The 24,259-nt window shown below is 36.2% G+C and overlaps 1 protein-coding gene across 4 annotated transcripts in view; it reads right to left on the bottom strand.

The window, feature by feature from the left end:
• The window catches only part of Ppp1r12a (protein phosphatase 1 regulatory subunit 12A), a 114,806-nt gene that overhangs the window by 42,753 nt on the left and 47,794 nt on the right, over positions 1-24,259 (bottom strand). For all 4 annotated transcript variants that reach the window (XM_021652989.2, XM_021652987.2, XM_021652988.2 and 1 more), the window contains exons 3-5: positions 18,063-18,181; positions 7,078-7,237; positions 3,776-3,920 (exon numbers count right to left, since the gene is read on the bottom strand). In XM_021652989.2, coding sequence (XP_021508664.1) covers positions 3,776-3,920; positions 7,078-7,237; positions 18,063-18,181 — 424 coding nt within the window. The remainder of the gene's footprint in view (positions 1-3,775; positions 3,921-7,077; positions 7,238-18,062; positions 18,182-24,259) is intronic.

Raw genomic sequence — 24,259 nt, 5'->3', positions numbered from 1 at the left:
AGGGGTTGGGGGAGAGGGTGCAGCCTTGCCAGGCCACAGGGGAAGACGATACAGCCAGCCCTGATGAGGCCTGATAAGCTGGGGTCAGATAGAGGGAGAGGAGCTCCCCTATCAGTGGACTAGGGGAGGCACATAGAGGGAGTAGCATGGGTGGGACTGGGAGAAGATGAGGGGGGCTAGCTACAGCTGTGATACAGAGTGAATAAATTATAATAAATAAATTAACTAAAAAAAGAAAAATCAGTCCAATATACCTACTAATTAGCAAAGCCACTGATCTATCAAGGCCATAGCTTGAATCTAACTTTACAGTCTCTTCATTATTTTCTTTCTTACTTGTTCTAAATGAATTTGCTTTTGCAGACTTGGCTCCTTTTAGTCTCTAGAACTACCAGCGATGTAGCTCGGATAAAAATTATTATGACTGTCATTGTTCAGACAGGAAAGTCTGAGTGTATAACTACCTAGAGAATGTGGGGATATGATCCAGGTCTATACTGGTGTAACATATGATTTGACTTCACAGAAAATAAGAACGAGGTCAGGAAGTGTTCTGACTAAAAACAAATGCCTGTGCTCATTACTAGCAGAAACACTCAAACTTGCACGATATCAAGCTAATAACTTATGTTCTAGCCATTGTTCATTAACAGAAATTCCAATAGGAAAAGTATTATCCTTGATATTAAAGAGATAATATGTACAGTCTGGTAAAACAACAAAGCAAAAGGCTTTTAGATTTCAAATCAATATTAAGAGCTCAAATGATAACACATATTTGACAAGTTTTTAGACAAGTTAAAAAGTTGAGTAAAGAGAATTTTTTCTATTCCTTTTAGAACGTCACTTCCATGTAGAAAGACTATAGGCTTTACAGGATTTGTGCATTCTCTATATTGTTTCCCGAAATAAATGTGTGCGGTGTGAACATGTGTGCGCACGCTGGCATGCGTGTAGGCCTAAACTATATTTTCTACTGTTGGTTAATTCTTGTACTTTAGGAGCATTTACTTGATGTTTTAAAAGGGTTAACAAAAGTTTTCTTTCTTTTTTTTAAAATAAGTACTAATGAAAGGGACTTAGCGAGATAGCTCTGACGTTAAGAGCTCTGACTGCTCTAATGGGAAACAAGCTCCATTCCTAGAGCCTACATGGTGCCTCACAACCATCGAGAGCTCTAGTTTCTAAGCTTCTTTTGGCTTCCTTGGGCACTGTATATACACGTGTACAGACATACATGCAGCAACACCCATATCCAAAAAAAAAAAAAAAAAAAAAAAATTCTTAAAAAACGGTTAGTGAGCCAGGCATGGTGATGCATACCGTTAGTCCCAGCACTCATGAAGCAGAGGCAGGTGGACTGCTGTTAGTTCAAGGCCAGCCTGGTATACAGACAGCCAGGGCCAAACACAGAGAAACTCTGTCTTGAAAAACCAAAACCAATCAACCAACCAAAACCAACAACTAGTGAAAAAAATGAAATAACATAATAAATTCATATAGTAGGCAGACACAATGACACAAGTGATTTGCTCTAAATAAACAAAATATTCCAAGTATGGGCAGGGGTTCACATCCATAGTCCTGGCAATAGAAAGTCTATGGTAGAAGAATCCGAAGTTTGAGGTCAGCCTCAATGAATTGAGGATAGTGTTAAGCTATTATAGAAAGCATTTTCTCAAAAAGAAAAGGATCTGGGATTGGTGCCACATGTCTTTAATCCCAAGATTTGAGAGGCAGAGGGAGGCAGATCTCCATGAATTCAAGGCCAGCCTGATCTATATATAGTGTGTTCCAGGACAACAAGGGCTTCTCAGAGACTGTTTTAATTAACCAAGGTGGAGGAAGGGGCAGCAAACAGATGTCGCACGATATACTATTTTTAAGTGTAACCAGTAAAAACAAAGAAGACTGATTAGAGAGATGGCTCAGCAGTTAAAAGCACTTGTTGCCTTTGCGGCGGACCTGGGTTCTGTTCTCAGCATCCGCACAGTGATTCACACCGTCTGTAACTTCAGTTCCAAAGAGTCTGAAAGCCTTTTCTGATCTGTGCAGGCACCAGGCATGTGTGTGGGAGCACAAACATTCATGCAGGCAAAACACTTACACACATAAAATAAAAGTCCAAAGAGAAAAATATAAGCAAAATAAAACAAACAAAACCCAGAGAATTCAAATAAAAAGATTATGTAATTATTGAAATTTTAAATAAAGAAACTTTAAAAACTATAACTAAATAATTCTTATGCCTATTAACATGTTTTTAAGTCTTTTTAAAAGAAAATTTAAAATGAAAGAAATATTTGTATAAATAAAGGAAAAATTGTAGAGAAACAAAAAGCAGAAAAAAAAAACCCTCAAAGCAAGGCTGTAAATAATTACTCAAGTTCTCCATGCATATTCCTAAATCTGCAAACACACTTAATTTTAGGGGTTGTTGAAGAGATAGTATTAGATAAAATATACGAAAAAACAGGCAGGATACTAGAATATGGGACAAACTTATCTCAATATCATTTAGGGAGCCATTAACGTAATAGAATAAAGGAATAAGAGATCAAAATTTATGAAGACAAAAGAAGCTGCTATAATAGTAATAAGAAAATGCAATGTTAGGAAATAAAATGATTTTATTTTTACTGTCTTTCAGTGTAAAACTATAAATTATACCAAAGGAGAAGATAATTCCAGGACAAATGCAAAAGTAAATAACTTTCGTCGTATCAATTATGTATTATCTATGTCTCAGGAGACTACCAATCCAGTCAGGAAAACATAGCATGTTCATACTCAGAAGTTACATCATTGTTTTGGAAAACTATTTCAATTAATTAAAAAAACCCTTACTCTAATCTTCTCTGGAAGTCACTAATACTAAATAAACCCACATGACTGAGGAAGGGGCCTGTAAGGATACTGGAAAGAAGGTGAAATGCAGACCAGGGTTCAGAAGAAAACAGACAGAACTCATACTTTCAGCTTTCAACTGTGAGTACCTGAAACCTGTTTCCTAACATGGAATAGGAGACTAGAAAGCACACTGGTAAAATGACTATTTGAAAGGAATATGTGATCTAAGAAACTTGATCACTTGAATCTGCATGATTTTGTAAAAATATGATGTACACAGCATTTATTTCATCCCTCATTTCTTTTATCCAATTATGGCTCATTAAGTAATTGAAGTTTCTTGTAAATGCTGTAACTCAGTAATCTTGTTTCACTATTCACTGTCACTTAACTACTGTGAATGGGGATAATAAGACTGTCATCAGCCAGGTGGGGTAGTGAAAGCCTGTAATATGAGTACTTGGGAGGTGAAAGCAGGAGGATCAAACAGAGCAATATAAACCTCAGCTACATACAGAAGTCAGGGTCTACAAACAAACAAACAAACAGGGTCACAAAACCAATCAACCAATCAACCAACCAACCAACCAACCAACCAACCAACTAAAGAAGCCCAACCCCTAAAGACTATCCGGCAAAGAGAACCAGAAAAGCAAACATTTATAGAAACACAATTTCTTAATTTATGTGCACTCACAAACACAGTAGCTATGCAAGTACTCAAACGCTTTGTACACATAGGAAAAAATGACTACTCAAAGAGTCCTAAATGTATTTTGCAGAACAGGCCCATAACACCTCATTTAAAAGCTGAAACAACTTAAACGTTAATGAATGAATAATGGGAAGTAGATAAAGATCACACAATCCTTTACCATGTTGAGGTCAGGGCTGTTTCTAGTGTTAATATGTTTAAGAGGCCTACCACTTTGTTGACCATCTCCATGTCACACAGATTGTCCACTAAGATTCGACATGCTTCTTCTTTGCCCCAGTGAGCTGCAGCATGAAGAGGTGTCCAGCCATCATAATCTTTAATATTAACATCATAGCCTGCCTGTATTAAAAGTCTAAAGAAATTACAGTGAATTAGTCATTAAAATCTAGAAATTAACAAGCATGATCAATAGCCTTCTACCATGCAATTTAACCAAAATTTGAAATTTAATTCTTGCCAGACTTCCAATTCCTCCTCTTAAAGAATTAACTAGGGCAAGCAGAAAGTAATCTACAGAAGATACTCTTGAGTCATTGCCACAATAATGAGGTTTTAATTAATTCCTAATGACCCTAACTTTTACAGTTTGATATGACACGGATTAATTTTTGTTAGTATCACTTGCAAGTAAAAATTTTCACTGAAAAGCCAAGTTTTAAAAGTAAGATTAAACACTGGATCAATCTGTATATAAAGCTTATTTATGGTAGGAGCTATCTTTAGGTGTCCAGATGATATATCATCTCAGGCCAAATGTGGCCTAAAAATATACCAGAATCCGAGAAGATTATTTTGTAATGCTTAGTTGCTTTTTACTTGAGAAAACGGTTTATGGAGGCTTTGTGAAACTTTATGATCTGCCACAAAATATTTCAAAAGAAAACGATAATCTGACTGTTAGAAACAAACAAAGCAAAATGCGTATTTCAAGGGTACTGAGTCTTGTATTTTGCAGCAATAGAAAGCAGATATTCCAATCACTAACAAGCTAGAAAATAGGAATAAATTTTAATCCAATGCAAAGAGTTACATAAATTAGCATGCCCTTGTAACTGCATATTGATACCAACCTTTTTTATTCAGAAATTATTATGTTCACATAATGAATCTACAAATTGCACATAGCACAGAACAGCTGCACACGCAGGCAAACAATGCTTTACATCAGAAATCTAGTACACTTTTACCTGACTTTCCATGATGGTGAGCTTGAGAAGGGCTTCTTCTTACCTACAGAAGGTGGTAGTGACAGCTAATATATAATCACCTCTATCTGATATTGTTAAAAGGTGATGGTTGTGTGTGAATGTTCATGTCTGTAATCCCTGCACTTAGGTGGCTGAGGCAGAATGACTGCTGCTAAGGCAGCAGTCTTACAGAGTAAGACTGTGTAAAACAAGCCAAAACATAAGAAGTAAAAACCGGCCTATTTATTAACAATATCTAGCAACAGCAGCTATTTACAAAGCTAGGTCAGTTAACACAGGCATCCTAGAAACTTGCTTTAATAAAAAAATTCTCCAGTTCAACTGTAGTACTACTGAATTAGCAGATTAGGGCTCTGTCTATTCAAATATATTTTGTTGGTTTTGAGACTGTCTTGCTATATATGTCAAGATAATGGTGAACCATTCCTAAGTGGTGAGAATGCAGGCACGTGCCACCGTACCAGTTATCTACATCCATCCATCCATCCCAAATTTCATAAACAGGATATTTGTAAAAAATAATCTTTATTATAATGATCCATATGGTTCTAATAATTTTGTCTGGCACTTGTCTGCAAACTAATATTTAAAGCAATAATCTACAAAAACAGGGTAATGTAATCCCAGAGCTTTCTACTTAAAGCAGATCTCCATTATTATATTTAAGATCAGAATTTGTATTCATAGAGGGAAAATAACACTAGAATATTAGATAATAATAAAACCATACTCATTAGAAAATATAAACTTTAATAATGTTAATCTCTCAAGCGACATAAAATTACTAAGTAATTGGGAGTGTGAGTAGAGAGAAAACTTAAGTAGGAATGAATACACAACTTCTTCAAGAAACATATTTATCTAAATGTGCCAGGTCCTATGAGGACACTTGAAACAAAACAAAACAAAACAAAACAAAATAAAAATTAAGGGAAAAAAAGGAACAAAGAAAAAGAAGAGCACCTATACTCAAGGACCTTTGCTGACGGAAGGCAAAATGGGAAGAGCAGCCAGCCCCACAGACAGGCTCTATGAAGCTGCAATGCCGTAGAGGAGGGAAAGGCATCTAAATCAAACTGAAAGAAGCTCTGTAAGTTGATGGGGAGAAAAAGCAGCAGACTGCATTTGAAACAGAACACTCATTTTATTTACTTATTTACATAAGTACCACACACACACACACACAGAGAATATAAAAGGTAGACATTTTCCCATGCTGAGCATCACTAATTTTACTTTACGAAGTTAACAATACTATAGATTTTGACAACTCCATGAGAAGACATTTTGTTACAAATCTACCTTTTAATTTTTAAATGATACTATTCTTCACATGACTTCTGACATTTCTTAATAACCCTAGCATTCTTTCTATAATGTAAAAAAAAAAAAAAAAATTCTTACTAACTTTAATTGCTACAGAGTCTTCAGGGAAACTACGTACCATGATTTCTTAAGTCATTCTATTCTTATACATTATGTTGTCAGCACATACCTTTCTTCTTGTGTGTGTGAGACTATCTAAAAAATTTCTAGAGGTGGAACTGCTGAGGTAAAGAATAATTGTTATTTGGTTAGTATTTCACTAAATAAATATCACTTACTAATGGAGTTGGAAAAATATAGACAAGATTTAGATTAGAAAGAAAACAGGTAGGAACAAGAAAACTAAACCACTTTATTATCCTAAGACAGACCTACATTACTGAAGGCGAGATTAAAATGGATAGGAAATATGGGGAAGGCTCCTCTACTGTTTTTATTGAGGAAGTCGGGTCCACATAGGCACGTGCACATGACAGATGGACAGACAGACAGACACACATACACACACACAAACTCTGCTGAAAGAAAATTAGCTCATCAGCATACAGTCTTTTATAGTCACAGATGTTTATGGATTAAACTTTAATATAGTATTAGTAATTTGAATTCTAGTGCTTCTAAAATAAAAAGAAAACTATTTACACACTATCTTTATTCTTGCCATCTAGTCAATATGGGAACTGCCGAAGACTAACAATTATGTTTGACAGTTAACATAAAATAGCTGGTTGACACTTAAATCCATTTTATGAGTAAACTGTAACGGAAACAAACAAACTGAGAGAATAGAAATAGTCAAAATTTGAGAAAGAACTTTAGAAACCAAAGCAACTCTACTCAAGATCGACTTTGCTTTCCTCCTGAGAACAGATGTTTATAAAGTCTGCTTCAAAATATTATTTGCACATATTTTAAGAAAAGGAGTAAGGAAATAAAGAAAAATAAAATAAAGAAACTGTACAAAATAATACATACTTTAAAACTTCTGTGTAGCCTTTGGCAGCTGCCACATGGAGCGCTGTCCCTCCAGACTTTGCATGACGAACATCACTGATGTGACCACTATTTAACCACTGCCTCGCATCTCTAAGCATTATCCTCTCTTCTTCTTTTCGAGCTGCTTCTATATCAACACCTTTTGGGTAAACAGGCATATAAACAACATTATTTTCATTTTCCTTACTGAAGAACTTTCTTCCCATTTCTACATTGAAATAAGTTTTTAAGAAGTTAATATTTAAATGAAAACTAACAAAATTTTTGAAAAATGGCTGCTGATTATTTAATAAAGAAATGTAAAATACAATAGACATTATAGTATACCTTCTCAGTTAATTATTTAGCTCTTGCACCACAATATTATTTTGGTTACATTTTGTTCTTTGAGACAGGGTCTCACTGTGTAGCCTTTACTAGTCTGTAACTAGCTTTGTAAACGAGGCTGGCCTTGAACTCAGAGATTCTCCTGTCTCTCTTAAGTGCTGGGATTAAAAGCATGAGCCACCACATACAGTTTGGTTATCTCTTTAACTTTTCTGATTACTTCTAAGCACTTACCAAGTGAGCAAGGTACAGCATCCTTTGGTCAAAAGAAAAGGGGTCTGAACAATTAGATATGAATAATTCTCAAATATATGTGTATTATATATTAGGATCTGAATGCATCAGATTCTACAGCACAGCATATTCTTCATTTGATTAGCACTAAGTTACAGAGAAATTCTTTCACTTCAAAGCATTATAAGCACCATGCTTAGCTGAGGCGATAAAAGCAGGAAAAATACAAATCTGAATAGGAGTTTCTCATTCCAATCCTCAAAGAGCTTTTTTTTTTTTTAAGATTTATTTATTATTTATACAGTATTCTGCCTGTATGTGTGCCTGCAGGGCAGAAGAGGGCACGATATCTCATTACAGATGTTTATGAACCACCATGTGGTTGCTGGGAATTGAACTCAGGACCTTTGGAAGGACTGCCAGTGCTCTTAACCTCTGAGTCATCTCTCCAGCCCAAAGAACTCTATACGTTGAGGGAAAAATTAAATTAGTAAAAATAATGGTAAAATTCCTAAATAATCTTATGTTGTTTTATGTTATGTGTGTTGTTATTAAATAACAACACAATGTATATAATAATATATATAATAAATATATTATAATATATTTAATTATATAATTAAATATAGACCATATCCTTATTTCTCCTGCTTAGCTAATTACCACTTCCCAGGATACAACTCTTTTTAGAATCGCTTCTACTTTTACTATCTTAAAACACTTAGACTCTTGCTTCAGTGTTTATCTAGCTTTCTGCTATCTTTATCCAATTATAAAGCAATCACTCCCTTGTTGTATAGTAGTTAACTTAGAGTTGAGACATCCTCCCAGGAGGCTCAGGAGGTGAACAAAATGTCACATATCTGAGAAAGCAGAAACTTGTAAAACTCTCACAGGTCCCTCCCTAGCTTTACAGAAGGGTGACAACCGATGAGGGAGGATAATGGCCAGCTGCAAGAGGACAGTCTAAGACAGAAGGAGATGCCTGTAAAGTGTGCACACAGCTCCAAGGATACAGCTTTCTCCAATGGCACCCTTGTTAGGAGGGGATTCTCAGTACAGCCACACTCAGATAACAACGCCTGCTCCTCTAGGCACCCCCTTGCCCATACTCCTAGTAGAAATGCCAATAAAAGCTCAGTGTCTCATCTGACTGCTCACTGGCTTACCCAGCTGCTCAGTGGTACACTTCTTTCTTTGGTCTGTCAGAAGCTCCCTATGTGGAGTTAGCACACAAGTATGTGTTGCATCTTCCTAGGAAAAATGTTTCTTATTAAACATCCCTTCTGTCTCCAAATCTTGCCGAAATAATCCAAGTTTAAGGTATGCTGTGAAGAAAACCTTTGGAAAAACCTGCTTAAGGAAAGACAGAAAAGAAAATGACTTCCCACGCTTTTCTGTGCATGCATATTTGCCTGCATGAATGTTTCTGAACCACCTGTGTGATGGGTGGCCATGGAGGTCAGAACAGGGTGCTAGATTCTTAAGAACTGGAATTCGAGATGATTGAGATGATTGCGAACCACCATGTGGATACTGGGCACTAAACCCAGGCCCAGGGATGTGCAGCCAGTGCTCTTAATCCCTGCGCCATCTGTCTAGAACATTCTTCCCTAGTTCTTAAATTTTTTTAAAATGTAACTTATGCTTAGTTCATCAAAAATTTAAAACAGGGCTGAAGAGATGGCTCAGGGGTTAAGAACACTCACTGTTCTTCCAAAGGTCCTGAGTTCAAATCTCTACAACCACATGGTGGCTCATAACCATCTATAGTAAGATCTGGTGTGCAGGCAGAATGTTGTATAAATAATAAATAAATCTTTAAAAAAATTAAAACAAAACTATCAATAAGTCACTTAAATTACTTTATGTTTATGTTATGAAATATTTTCATATTTCAGAGCTTTGGCAAACTGACTAGTAATGATGAAAAAGCCGTACTTTCTTTGGCTATTAGTATGACAGGTTAAGAACTAGTACTGAGCCCAGACTGGCTAAGGGTGTACCTCTATGACTTGGCACTTGCTAGCTGCATGACCATGGCAAAACAATAAATACATGCTATACTTCAGATTTATCATATGTGGTAATGACAGCACCTACCTCACAGTGTTATTCTGAAAACTAATATATGCAAAGTTTTAGACCAGGAATAAACAAAAAGGTGTTAGCAATTAGCACAAGTTCTAAAACTCTTCATTCTGCTTTTCTTTTTTTTTTTTTTTCCTTTTCTGCTTTTCTTTTATTGCCTTATCCTCTAAGAGAAGCAAAATCTTATTGTCAATTTAACTGGTTCTTCACTCATCTGCTATTGTCCTAACGCTTTCAAAGAATCTAAATAAAAAATAAAACTAAGTAGGACATATTAAAGTGACTAGAATAACAACTGTCACCGCAAGTTAAAGGTAGTTAAGTGACATAAAAATGCAGCCAAATCTCTTGGGCATAATGGAACAGCAATTTGGTTAGCTAACATAAAAAAACTGATCTGTGCTGGGTGGTGGTGGTGGTTCATGTCTTTAAGAGAGGCAGAGGCAGCTGGATTTCTGAGTTCAAGGCCAGACTGGTCTACAGAGCAGTTTCAGGACAGTCAGGAGAAACCCTGTCTTGAAATAAAACAAACAACCCAGACAAACTGATCTGCAAATTTGGCTAAAAACAAAAGAACAAAAATCACACAAAACATGAAGCAGAAATTCTTTTAGCGTCTGTTCAATCATTACTAGTTTCAAAGGCAATTTACTTAAACATAACTAGTTGCTATTCAAATATAGCAGCATAAGAAAGCAAAACGCCAGCAGCACTCAGGAGGCTAAGACTGGAGCATCTAGAATTTAAGGCCACCTTGGGCTACATACTGAGTGAGCTTTAGGTCAGCATGAACTATATAACAAGATCCTATCTAAAAAAAAAAAAAAAGTCAAATAACTATTTACAACCTTAAAGTGGAACCTAGGAGACGGCTCAGCTGTTGGGAGTGGTATGTGGCATGCTTGCACTCCCAATGCTGGGAAGGGAGACACAAATGCGTCCTTCCGGCTCCACAGACAGCCCAGCTAGCTAACCTGTTTGGTGAGTTCAGGCCAATGAAAGACGCTGCCATAAAAATGGTTGACAACGCTTGAGATACATGTGTAAAGCACTCCTGCCCATATGTGCACTCACACACACATATTTAATACTTCATGTTTTGCGCGTTTAAGAATTCTGATACCCCCAGAAGCAGAAAGACACACATGGTATATACTCACTTATAAGTGGATATTAGACATATAATATAGGATAAACATACTAAAATCTGTACACCTAAAGAAGAAGGACCCTGGGTAAAATGATAAATCCTCATTCAGAAAGGCAAATGGGAAGGATTTCGGAAGAGGGAGAAAACAGGACAGGAGCCTATAACAGAGGGCCTCTGAAAGACTCTACCCAGCAGAGTATTAAAGCAGATGTTGAGACTCATAGCCAAACTTTGGGCAGAGTGCAGGAAATCTTGTGAAAGAAGGGGGAGATAGAAAGACCTGGAGGGCACTAGAGCTCCACAAGGAGAGCAACAGAACCAAAAATCTAGGCAAAGGAGTCTTTTCTGAGACTAATACTCCAACCAAGGACCATGCACGAAAGTAACCTAGAACCCCTGCACAGATGTAGCCCATGGCAGCTCAGTGTCCAACTCTCTACTGAGGGGAACAGGGACTGTCTCTGACATGAACTCAGTGGCTGGCTCTCTGAGCACCTCCCCCTGAGAGGGGATCAGCCTTACCAAGCCACAGAGGAGGACAATGCAGCCAGTCCTGATGAGACCTGATAGTCTAGGGTCAGGGAGTAGGAAAGGACCTTACTTATCAGTGGACTTGGGGAGAGGCATGGAAGGAGATGAGGGACGGAGGATAGGACTGGGAGGGGCTGAGGGAGGAGGCTACAGCTGGGACAAAAAGTGAATAAACTGTAATTAATAAAAAAATAAAGAAAGAATTCTGATACCAAGGCAACCTGGGCAAGGTATGAAGGTATATATCTATAATTCCAGTGTTTAACAGTCTGAGGGAGAAAAATGCTCAATGTGAGGTCAGCTTGAGATATTGGGCAAGAGACTGGAGGCAGAGAGAGTTAATTCAAGAAACCTTATCTCTGGTAGTGATATGTTGAAGGTGTTTTATTAAACACTATTAAAATATGAAGATTCCTCTATACTTTTGTTTCTTTAGAATTACTTTACATAAATACACACTACCATTATAAGAATAAAGTGAACACTAAAAATTACTTTCTAGGACATTTCTAAATAAAACACGGTATGCTACTATGGCAGAATGCAAACTCAGTGTATCTTGTTAAAATGTTTGAGTTTTATGTGTGTATGTGTATGTAAGTATATGGTGTATGTGTGCATGTGCGTGCAAGTGGGTGTCCTGGGCAGGCACAGTTATAAGTAGTTCAAAGCTGCCTGACATGGGTTCTGAGAACAGAACTCAGGTCTTCTGGATAAGTGGCAATTGCCTTTAACCTGCTGAGCCACCTCTCAAACTCCAAATTCAATGTATCTTGTCATAGTTTAGAACAGAACTATAATAGTATCACTTCTGTATGAACTCTGACCAGCAACTAAGCTTCATTCAGTTTCTCATCCATTAAATCGGGTTCATAGTAACTAAACATCACAGAATAGCTGAGGATTACATAAAAAATATGCATAAAGTTCTTCAATCAATTTCTGCACCAACAGGTGTTTAGTGGCTTTGTACGACCACTATTAGCGTCTGTTTTCCTTTCTTCTGTCACCTCCTCTACTTCTTCCCAAAATTCTCCATCTATCTACTACTTTTCTAGATTTGGATTTCCTATCTTGACATCTCCATCAGTTCCATCAGTTCCATCAGTGCACCAATACTGTTATCTACATGTCCTGGAGCAAACTATAAACCTAGTAGATGCCCAGGTAAACTGATACTAGTCCCGAATCACCTTCTCCCTTGTCCCACTCTACTTTGTGAACTTACATAATCATCACTTGACTACAAACTTCAGTGAATTTCTTTAATTAACACTTCAACTCTATATTCAATTTTTAAACTGCTATCACTTTACTTCCACGGTGCCTAAAGAAAGTACCATCCTTTTCCATCTAAAATAACTAGGTTTTGGCTTCTATCACTTTTTTTTTAAAGATTTTTTTTTTTTAATTCTGTATACAATGTTCTGTCTGTATGTACACCTGCACTCCAGAAGAGGGCACCAGATCTCATTACAGATGGTTGTGAGCCACCATGTGGTTGAACTTAGGACCTCTGAAAGAGCAGCCAGTGCTCTTAACCTGTGAGCCATTTCTCCAGTCCCCTCCTATCACTTTCATTTGATAAAGAATGCCTTCTTAAAGCAATACAGGCCTCCTGGTGTCATATACTGCTTCCTCCTCCAAACAATCATCCATTTTATTAAAAAAAACTAATTCAAATAAATAAATGTCCCACAGAGGGAGCTTTACATCTATCCAATGCCTCTAAAACAAATGTCCTTTTGGCTTCAGCCTATCTTTGCAAGACTTGCCTTTGACTAATTATATCCTGACTTACTGTCTACATTCCAGTAGTCATTAATTCTCTATATATGTTATGGACCTAATTCCTTTACTTTTTACATATCCTCTTTCTGCCCAAGCAAACTGCCCCCAAATGATACCATTCTGCAATATTTCCTAGCTATGGTAGTTAGTCTTAGCCTATTCTGTTGTCTTCAACATGGTATTTACACACATACACACATGCACACCTGAGAATTTAATACTCTAAATGTTTGCTATTTTTCCTAGACTGAAATTCTTAAGAAAAAAAGTGAGCTGCATAGTAGTGGTGCAAGCCTTTAATCTTAGCAGGCAGGGATCTCTGAGTTTGAAACCAGCCTGGTCCACTGAGCAATTTCCAGGACAGCCAGGGCTAAACAGAGAAACCCTATCTTGGGGAAAAAAAAAAAAAAGACAGAGAGAGAGAGAGAGAGAAAGAGAGAGAGAGAGAGAGAAAGAAAGAAAGAAAAAAGTGTATGTATTCTTTTGTTGCTGCTCTACCATTTAGAACATTTGTTAGTACATGAATCAATATTAAATGGATATTCAGTACTGCTGGTACATTAATCAGTACTGAATCATTACTATTATAACTGGCCTTGTTCACAGCTATGCTGCAACCACCCTCCTCCTCCTCCTCATCATGGCAAAATGGACGATGAAGTTATTTTTCTTAGCTCCATATGGTGACATACACATGTAATCCAGTACTCAGAAGTCACAGGAAGGGCTGTGAGCTTGAGGCAAGCTGGGCTATACAGTGAGGCCTTCTCTCATAAAAGCACAGCAACAACAGAAAGGTTATTTATTATACATCTCTTCTTTCAGATTTTTCAGTTCTTGAAAATCCCATGATGGAACTATTCATCCAGAGCATAGACACCTACAACCTTTCTATGTGCTCCAGTTTTATACCTAGTTTACTAATGTATGCTATTTCTTCTGAGCTCTGGGTGCTTTTTATAATCCTCTGATTCTACTTCAGCTCTTTAAATTATTTCCTTAAAAATGGAATAAGCCTACATGCCCTTCAACAAATGAATAGAATGAAAATGTGGTATATACACACAATGGAATTTTATTTAGCTTGTACTGAGGAGTGAAATTAAGAAAATCATAGGAAAATAGGTGGATCAAACTCTGAGGAATCTTAGATTCAGAAGAGGAAATACTACATGTTTTTCTCATATGTGTATCCTAGCCTAATTTTTACAAATGTAGTATGAATAGGTATTGGCCATAGGAAGAGGCATTTAAAGAAAGGGGTATGGGGAAGGTAACAGAATAAATGACATGAAAGTGGAAAGGGCAGAAGAGTGTCAGTGTGTGAGGAATCAATACAAAACGTATGGGAATGCCATAAGGAAACCCATTGTTTTGCATTTAAAATATATTCCCCTCAGTTTTAATGGCCACTCATTGTTTTCAACAAACCAGTAGTCACATGATATTTCTAATTCTGAGGACCAAGAAGATTCCATTGTCCAGAGACTTACCTAGTTTCTATTACTTTATAATCTTTACCTCCTGATTCCTGATGACCCACACTTCAACATAAGCCAACTCTTTAAAACCATACCCCTTATCTTTCCTCAATTATTTAACTTTAACATAACAGTTTTGATAATACCTGTATGATCATAGGTCAAATGTATGTATGATATGGTCATATGTAGAGACCATACAAAGTAATTTTTATAAAAACACATTTTAAATTTAAAAATTGAAATGTTTTATTATGGCAATACACATCACAAATGTTAGCATCGTAAACATTTTGTTAGCCTTTTGTTTTGCTGCAGTGAAAACTGAGCCAGTATGTGATCTATTAAGTGAGCATTCTATCACTGACTATACTTTCACTTTATTTTTGGATGAAAGTTATTATTTTTACATTCAAGCATATCTGACACAAGGCAGACATTTTGTGTACAATTGTGGAAGTTTTAACACATACAAATATTTATGGAATCATTCCCACAATCAATCTAAAGAACAACAATTTATCACTCAAACTTTTTTATGTTCACTCTAACTCTCCATCTTGATACTGCTGATCTCATCTAATACAAGGCGACTGGCTATATAATACCACTCACCTGTAGCTTAGCTTGTATCTTTGAGAATTTTGTAAAATAGAATCATACAGCATGGATCCTATCTAGTTTCTCTTCTTCCCCATAACTGATTATGTGACGATGCTATGTGACATCTGACTTTTGTTTTAAAATAAATATACTGAAATATTTCATTTAGTAATCTGAAAAAAAAGTAGTTAAAATTGCCAACCTACTCATAATTTTTAAAAAGCCTAGAGCTATAGAGAAATAATAGTGGAATTATATAGTCCTTGTCTTATATTACTCCAACTAATTTCTTCAAGGTTTACTATGTCAGAATGTCCTTCCTTCTTAAGGTTTATATCCCATTGTACGTATACACTGCTTTTAATTATCAATTTCACATCAGTAGACACTTGGTTTATTTCTGTCTTTTAGTTACTGTGAACAATGCTGCTATAACCATGACTGCATAAATTTATCTTCAGTGACTTCCTTCTGTTTTTAGACTTATTTCCAGAAGCAGAATTACAATATCATATTATATATATATATATATATATGTTTTAAAAATTCCTTTGAGAGGTATTTCATATTCTATTTCTAGTATATGCTTCAGTATTTTTAGAAAATCCACAGTGTTGTACAACTGTCACTACAAACAATTCCATAATCCTAATCACTCCTAAAAGCTGCTCTGTACCCATCAGCAATCATACCCTATGACAGAGACCTCCAACTGTATAGCTCCATCTTGTACCTCTCTCCAAACTCAAATACTAAACTACCTGAATATATAACAGGCAAAACAAAATTGGCATGTACAAAAGAATTTCTGATCTTTCTCTAAAACATAATTATTTTCACAATCTTCCTATCTCAAATAGAAACTTAATCCATTTAACTGCTCATTGAAAGTTCCTAGATTCCTTGCATTCTGCCCCAAAGTTGGGTTATGAGTCTGAGCATCTACTTTGATACCCTGCTCAGTGATCTTTCAGAAGCCCTCTGTGGTAGGCTCCTGTCCTGTTTCCTGTTTTCTCTCTCTTCTGAATTCTATCCTGTTTGCCTTTCTAAAAGAAGACTGTTCTTATTATCCAGGGTCCTCCTTACTGCTTAGCTTTTTCAGGCGTACAGATTTTAGTATGTTTATCCTATATTATATATCTAATATCCACTTATAAGTGAGTATATACATGTGTGTCTTTCTGCTTCTGGGATACCTCACTCAAACTTTGGGCAGAGTGCAGGGAATCTTAGGAAAGAAGGGGGAGATAGAAAGACCTGGAGAGGACGGGAGCTCCACAAGGAGAGCAAAAGAACCAAAAAATCTGGGTCTTTTCTAAGACTGATACTCCAACCAAGGACCATGCATGGAGATAACCCAGAACCCCTGCTTTGATGTAGCCCATGACAGCTCAATACCCAAGTGGGTCCCTAGTAGGGGGAACAGGGACTCTCTCTCTAACATGAACTCAATGGCTGGCTCTTTGAAAACCTCCCCCTTAGGGAGGAGCAGCTTTACCAGGCCACAGAAGAAGACAAAATGCAGCCAGTCCTGATGAGACCTGACAGGGTAGGTTCAGATGGAAGGGGAGGAGGACCAACCTTATCAGTGGACTTAGAGAGGGACATGGGAAGAGATGAAGGAGGGAGGGTGGGACTGGAAGAGAACGAGGGAATGGGCTACAGCTGGAATATGAAGTGAATAAACTGTAATTAATATAAAAAAAGAAAGTTCCTAGACTCTTCCCTTTTTGCATACCCTGTATCTATTTATTCAATACTACCCTTGGATAGTCTTTGTGATGTAGACATGATGGCAAATACTTGTAATCACAGCATTCAAGAGACTGAGGTAGCAGGAGGATTGCTTCAAGTTTAAGGCCAGTCTAGGATACACAGCAAAACTGTTTTACCTCCCCTCATCAGTAAACACACACACACACACACACACACACACACACACACACACACACACACCTTTAATCACTTTTAATCACTTAACCTTCTCCCACTCGGTCTAAGTCCATCATACATAGATTAGCAACAATTATTTCCTAAATATAATATTCTAATCTTCCTTCAAGCTAGTCCTGGCATAACAAACAACAACTTCCTAAAAGTCACAACATGTAGCCCTTTGTCTTGATCCCTCCCACATCTTTCTAAGATTAAAAGCCACACTCCTCAGGCCCCTGTTACTGCCTAGCTTCATCGAGAGAGCTTTCTTTTTTCTCTGCTTGTCACGATCATGCTAGTCTACTTGGTGCAGCTTTGAACTGAATCAAGCACACTCCCCCCCCTTACGTGCACTGCTTTCTTTTTCTATAATGCTTTTTTTTCCAGATTCACATGACTCATTTTAGATACTCGCATTCAGATCTTAGCTCAAATGCTCCCGTATTAGTGGCATTCATGACCATCTTGTTCAAATTTACAAGGTGACAAATCTACTTTGTATGCATTCTGATTTTTTACCTGCTCCTTCACTCTAAATCTATTTTATATATTTTTATGGCCCATGCCTTCTGATAAACACTCAATTCTTAAAACATAAAGACAGAGAAAGGAACTACTTATTTTTAAAAAACAGAAAATGTATCTATCTATCTATCTATCTATCTATCTATCTATCTATCGCCATTAAAACAACAGTTAAAATTTATTTAAATATGACTGTCCTTCACTGTCAACAGGATACTTTTACCAGAAAAGTCATGTATGATATTCTTTCTAAAATAGTTCTGTACAATGTTCCCTTTATTTTGCTTTTTTATTACCTTGCCGGTTAACCTCATTTTGAAGTAGCTCTTCCATTGCCTCCTCCTCTGCAATATCTAAAGGTGTGTCTCCTTCACTGTTGACAGCTCCTACATGTGCTCCCTGACCAATCAAAAACCTGTAACATTAAAGAAGGACAGTTAAAGGAGTAATGTTGGCATGAAACATTATGCATCTATCCAATAAAGTTCTTACATCAATAGAGCAACAGGGACAAAAACTAACAAATCTGCACATTATTTAAATGTATAAAATTATCACAAAATTTTAAAATTTACACTTCTTAAAGTTTTCTACAAACACCCTTGCTTTAGTAACAAAACTGTAAAATTTTAATAATCAGAAAGCCTTTCACAACATCATTTCAGACTGCCTCCGCTGAGACTTCCACCTTTCCACTTGTTTTCTAATTGAGCTTCATGCTTCATATTTCATTGGGCAATTTCCCCACTGAGACAGTCTCACTACATGACTGGTCTTGAACTCTGAATCCTGCCTCAACTTCCCAGCTACTATAATACCAAGTATCTTCCACTATAATTAAGAAAGATTTTATAAATATTATTTAATATTAAACAACAATATTTACTAGTAGTAATAATAACCTGAAACAGAAATCAGTAGGCTCGTAAAAAGTCTGTTGACACAGACTATTAAGGGAGTTGCTAAGAAAGGAGAGTTGCTGCAAGTTCAAGGCCAGCTTGGGCTAGAATGAGACCCTGTATTAAAATAATCAAAAAGAACAGAGTTGGCTCAGCAGTTAAGAGCTCATATTTGTTCTTATAGAGACTAGGGTTTGGTTCCTAGCTCCAATGTCAGGTAGCTCAAAAGCATGTGACTAGCTAGCCCAGGAGATCTAATGCCTTCTTCTGGCCTTAAAGGATAGCAGTACTCAGCATCTACCCACACATGAAAACAAGTGATTGAAAATAAAATAATACTGATGGCTGAAGAGGTGGCTCAGGGTTAAGAGCACTGGCTGCTCTTGCAGAGAACCCAAGTTTAATTCCCAGTCCCATAATGGTGGCTCACAGCCACAGACTCTAGTTCTAGGGATCTGATAACCTCTTCTGGCCACTAGACACATACGTAGTGCAAAGATATAAATATAAGGAAAACTCCCAGACACATAAATTGTTTAACTCTTAAAAGAAAAAAATTATATTTAATGCCAATTATAATTTTGAAATTTACAGCAGTCACCAGGATAACCATTAAAAGGGAACTTACGGTAAAACAAACAGAAACAGAAATACAGTAAGTCTTGGTTTTCTATTATTTTGGTAACAGGATTCTAGTGTTTACACGTGTACATTTCAAGCAACTAAAATTATTTTTAAGAAAATATTCACAGGAGTCATCAAACTTGACAAAGGAATCTAGACGTGAAAAGATTCATTGTATCAAATATATGCCTCCTAGAATCATTGACTTATTAACATCACTCATGTCACCATCCAACTTAAAATTCTGAACAGCTCGACTAGAAAAGTATGAATGTTCTTCAATGACTTACCTTTATCTTCTCATACAATCTCATTCTTGTAGAACACTTTTGGTTTTTTTTCATATAGAAATAGACCTTTTCCTGTCTTCAACTAATTTAACTTACTCTTATTTTTTCTGACTAGATAAATATATTCTTATTGCAAGCGCTAGAGATCTAACCCTAGCCATGAATGCAGGGCTGTGCGCATATTAGGTTAGTGTCCTACCTACTCAGCTGCAGTACCAGGATCCTTAAAAAATACAAGTCTACATTAGGAGGGGAGGGGGAAAAACATCTGTCTTATACCTTCCCTTATCGTGTTCCTTCCTCCCCTAGAGATACCCACCATCAACCATATGCAAAAATCTTTCAGTATCTTTGTTATGAATTTATGTGCATATAAACATTCACACACACAGCTACTTCTATAAAACAGAATTAATGAAATGGTTCTAAATAAAAGGGAAAGTAATCCTAATAACTGACATACATAGTGACAGCACGTTAAGATCATGTGTTCATTTAATACTACCCTTTTAATGGACATGCTCTTAAATGATCACTTGATATTACCAATCTTTAAAAATACTGCCAACATGGATATTCAATACCTTGTCTTTGCTTTAATTTGTTTTCCAAATTACACAGGAGGCTGAAAGTTTCTACTGGTATTTGTATTTCCACAAATACTTCAACATATTTTGCTTGCATTTTTAAGGTAGTCAATAATTTAAAAATTATATATTGGCTGTCAAGTCTGCTACATGCCGGCAATATAATAAACATGGACTTTCCTTCCCGGAGCTTACATTGCAGCAAGAGTTAGACTACATACACATAGAAATGTAAAACTGACTATAATCTCAGAGGCTGAGGCAAGAAGATGGCAGATTCCAGATAGTCTGGGCTAAGTAGCAAAGCTTTATCTTAAAGAAATAAACTGTGTTAAGTCTTAGAATCATGTGTTATTTAAAGAATGCTTAGAAGTGGTTTTGAATTACACATTTTGGGTGTTTTTGGAATATCTGAATAAATCTAATAAAGTGTTATGACAATGGACCTGAAACTAAACACAAAATTCATTTATGATTCACAAGTATATTTATGCTTTTAGTATACCTGTACTTTGACTTCAACCTGAGTGTGAACTTTACACCTGTCAGTTTTTTGTTTTGTTTTAAGAATATTTTGAATTTTAGATTTTCTAGTAAGAAAACTGATTGGAAATGAAGAAAAGATTATCTGATGATTGGTTAAGTGTCAACAAGAACAAACTGAACAAACGTCCACGAGAGGGACAAAGAGAATAAAAAGCACCAATGCTGTGTGGCAGAAAGAATTGTCTACCTAAGGGAGACCAAAGACACTTTCTTAGAGTAACTGAAATGACTGCTCAGACTCTGTATCTCTATCACATGCATACACATAACACAGCAACAGAAAGACAAGACAGACTATGGCCCATACAGTTAGCCATGACTTATGCCTAAGAAGTACATGTAGGGAAGATCCTTATCAGTTGCTTTGGGCACTGTTAGGGAAAAGATTATTTTGTTATACAAGCTTTCTGAAATAAGTCTATCTTTTAACATGACAATCTGTACTCTGATATTTTTAAACATAACATATTCCAAAAAATTTTTTTAATTTTTTATTTTATTTTATATGTATTTAGTGTGACGGTATCAGATCCCTTGAATTGGGGTTACAGACAGTTGTGAACTGCCATGTGGGTGCTAGGAATTGAACCTGGGTCCTTTGGAAGAGCAGATAGTGCTTTTAACCACTGAGCCATCTCTCCAGCACCTCTAAAATTTTTTTATGGAACTTCTACAAAGAGAGATTATACTGAATTGAGGTATTTTTTTAAAGTTTCATAGCTTTGAAGTATTTAACAGAAAACTAAAAACAAGTATTTTCTTAAATATTGCAAACAAAGCCAAAAAGACATAAGCAGAGTGGGAAACAGTGCTTTGTTTCAAGATAGAAACAAACTCAATCCACGAGGCAAATCCCAACCAAACAAATGAGGGCATTTATGTTAAAAATGCTTCTGTTGGAGTGGTGGAAGTCACTCAAAGGACATAAATATTAAAAATAAAATAGGCACCTAAGAGTAACTGAAGTGTTTAGAAAGTGAGCTTTATGAAGCACAATTTCAAGGAAATACCTATCAAAACCCAAAAAAAAAAAATAATCCAAAAGCACACAAACATGCTGGATGTCATAAAAACTAATGAAAGTCAAATTCCACAACTGCTGAAAACAGCAGGGCCCAAAGTAGTCCCTGAGCTAAAAGTCTATGCTATGTATCTGGGTATTCAACATGCACCTGCTAAAACTATATAGGATTCTAGAACTATCATTTACAACTGTTAATATGTAATGTGGACATACAAAAATAAATGGCGTCTCATGGCATTATTTATAATCTATGGTTCAAAAGTTGGCTGAGCACAAAAAAAGCACTAATCTTTTATTTTCTATAGAATTTGAATTTGGCTCTCACCTGTAGTATTTGTTTGACAGTTACTAATTTCTCTATCTGTATCTGTTTGTTTCCTTTTTCTCCAAAGTCTCTGGTTAGTTTCTGCATGAGCCACAGTGATCCAGACTTCTGTCTCCTAAGGCTTTCATGAGTATACTCAACACTGAGGCCTAGCAAAGCTCAAGTAAGCCAACATACAAGATCATGCAGCAGTATTAGGTCAAGCTGTAACACTCTGACACAAAGAATAGCACAGTGAAGAAAAAAAGTCCTTTGAGATAAAAATAAACCTCCATTAAAATGTTATGTTTTAATTGATAAAGAATATACTGAATTACAAGGATTACATCTTAGACATAATAGAATCCAGGATGCACATTATAAAATTTTATTCCACTGTACTGTACCATTATCACCTCAAAGGAGAACAGCAAAATCAAAATCAACTTTCTAAACTTAGATAAACTTAACATATAATTCCCCCAATCATAAAGGCAAGAGGGAGGCACAACCTGTTTTGGATGAAAGTGCAGAATTCAAACACTTGGCTATCTTGACTTTAATACTAGCTCTGTCATTTCCTACATGTGACTTTTCTCTATGACTTGTTTTCCTCATTACATAAGACTTATGTATATCATTTTCATCAGAATCTAAATCTCATAGTTCTGAAAAATAATATAGGGTAAGTCACATATTTACCAATTTGAGGCAGCATTCTATAACCAAACTCATTAATATTTCTATAAAAAGAAAATTTACAATTATGTGGAATATGTAAAGGCTGTACCATCTGTGGTCATGTTTTATTATTTAGTTTTATTATTATAAAACTAAATTAAACTTGCAATTTACATTTTTCAGGGGTTTGGGACTATACATGAGGCAACTATAGAAGAGTAAAATACATTTTCATGTGATTATAAGGATACCAGAGATTATGTTAAAGGATTAAGAAGAGTGAAAAGGCACATAGAAAACACTGGGAAAATGTCAGCTGTTACTGTTACCGCTACAACTACCTTTAGTTTTCCTGCCTACTTTAATACATTGGGTCAGTGAGACTTTTTTTTCTTATCATTACTTCAAATCTCACTGCCCCTGCCCTGGTTATTTTGTTCCTCCTCCCTAGGCTGTCAAAGTACCTAACAAAATGGACTACATATGTACCCCCACCAAAGGACAGACTCAGCATGGCATAGAAATCTATGCATGCTGTTTCTGACACTCTTCACAATCTAGTGTCTTCATGGAAAACAACAACAAAACAAAACAACAACAACAAAACAAGTCCAAAGAAGCCCTTAAATCAAATGCAATCAAGACCAGCATTGGCATGGTTAACCCCCTCACACTACCTCAAGGACCCCAGTGGAACATCAAACACAACAATGCAATCAAGATTAGTATTTGCATAGTTAATCCCCCCCCAGACCTCAGTGAATGATAAAATACATTCATAAAACACATTTCCTTTAACACCAAATAGATAAATTACAATAATTTACTCAGTCTGAAGTGAAGACCAAGCCTTTTCTTTGGATGTTTCTAGTATCTGTAAGTCCATGGTGCATTTCTTACAAAAACCATACCTGTAATGCTTTAGCAAGCAGGTATTTCAAATTAACAAGTAAAGCAAACACTATATATACTACTTTTCTTCCAATCTTTTAGTTGTCTCAACAACATCTACTTAGGTGGCAGTAGGTTTTGCCTTTCAGTATTCAACTTTGTTATTATAGCACAATTTCATTTCTTGCACGTTTCATCTATTTGGGACTATCCAACTAAATCACATAAAGCAAACAGGATTTAACTAGCTAAGAATACATAACTTTTGATAAGTTGGCAGTCCAACTGAGCATGGGGTCTGCCCTGGAATGTGCTTGATATACAAATGACGTTCTATAAGAGGAAACTGATTTTTCCCTTTGCTAGACAGAATCAACTGCAACAGCTTCTTGGTTAGGGGTGGGACCCCATGTCTACTACTCCACAGGGCTGAGACTCCATCTGGCTTGAGATGTCCCATGCCCAGGGGTAGTTGGACAACACATAAAACACTTCAATGCTATTTTTATTGACTTTTTTCTTTACCATTTTTATTAGCTTTTTGCTTGTTTTTTTTTTTCTATCTTGTTTTCAGAGAGAGTGAGAGAGAGAGAATATAAAGATGAAGTTATAAAGATGGGTAGGCTGGAAGCTGGAGAGAATCTAGG

This window comes from Meriones unguiculatus, chromosome 2 (genome assembly GCF_030254825.1).
Source record: "Meriones unguiculatus strain TT.TT164.6M chromosome 2, Bangor_MerUng_6.1, whole genome shotgun sequence".
NCBI lineage: Eukaryota > Metazoa > Chordata > Mammalia > Rodentia > Muridae > Meriones > Meriones unguiculatus.
Note: the sequence above shows the minus strand (reverse complement) of the source record. Positions and strands in the feature narration are given on the sequence as shown.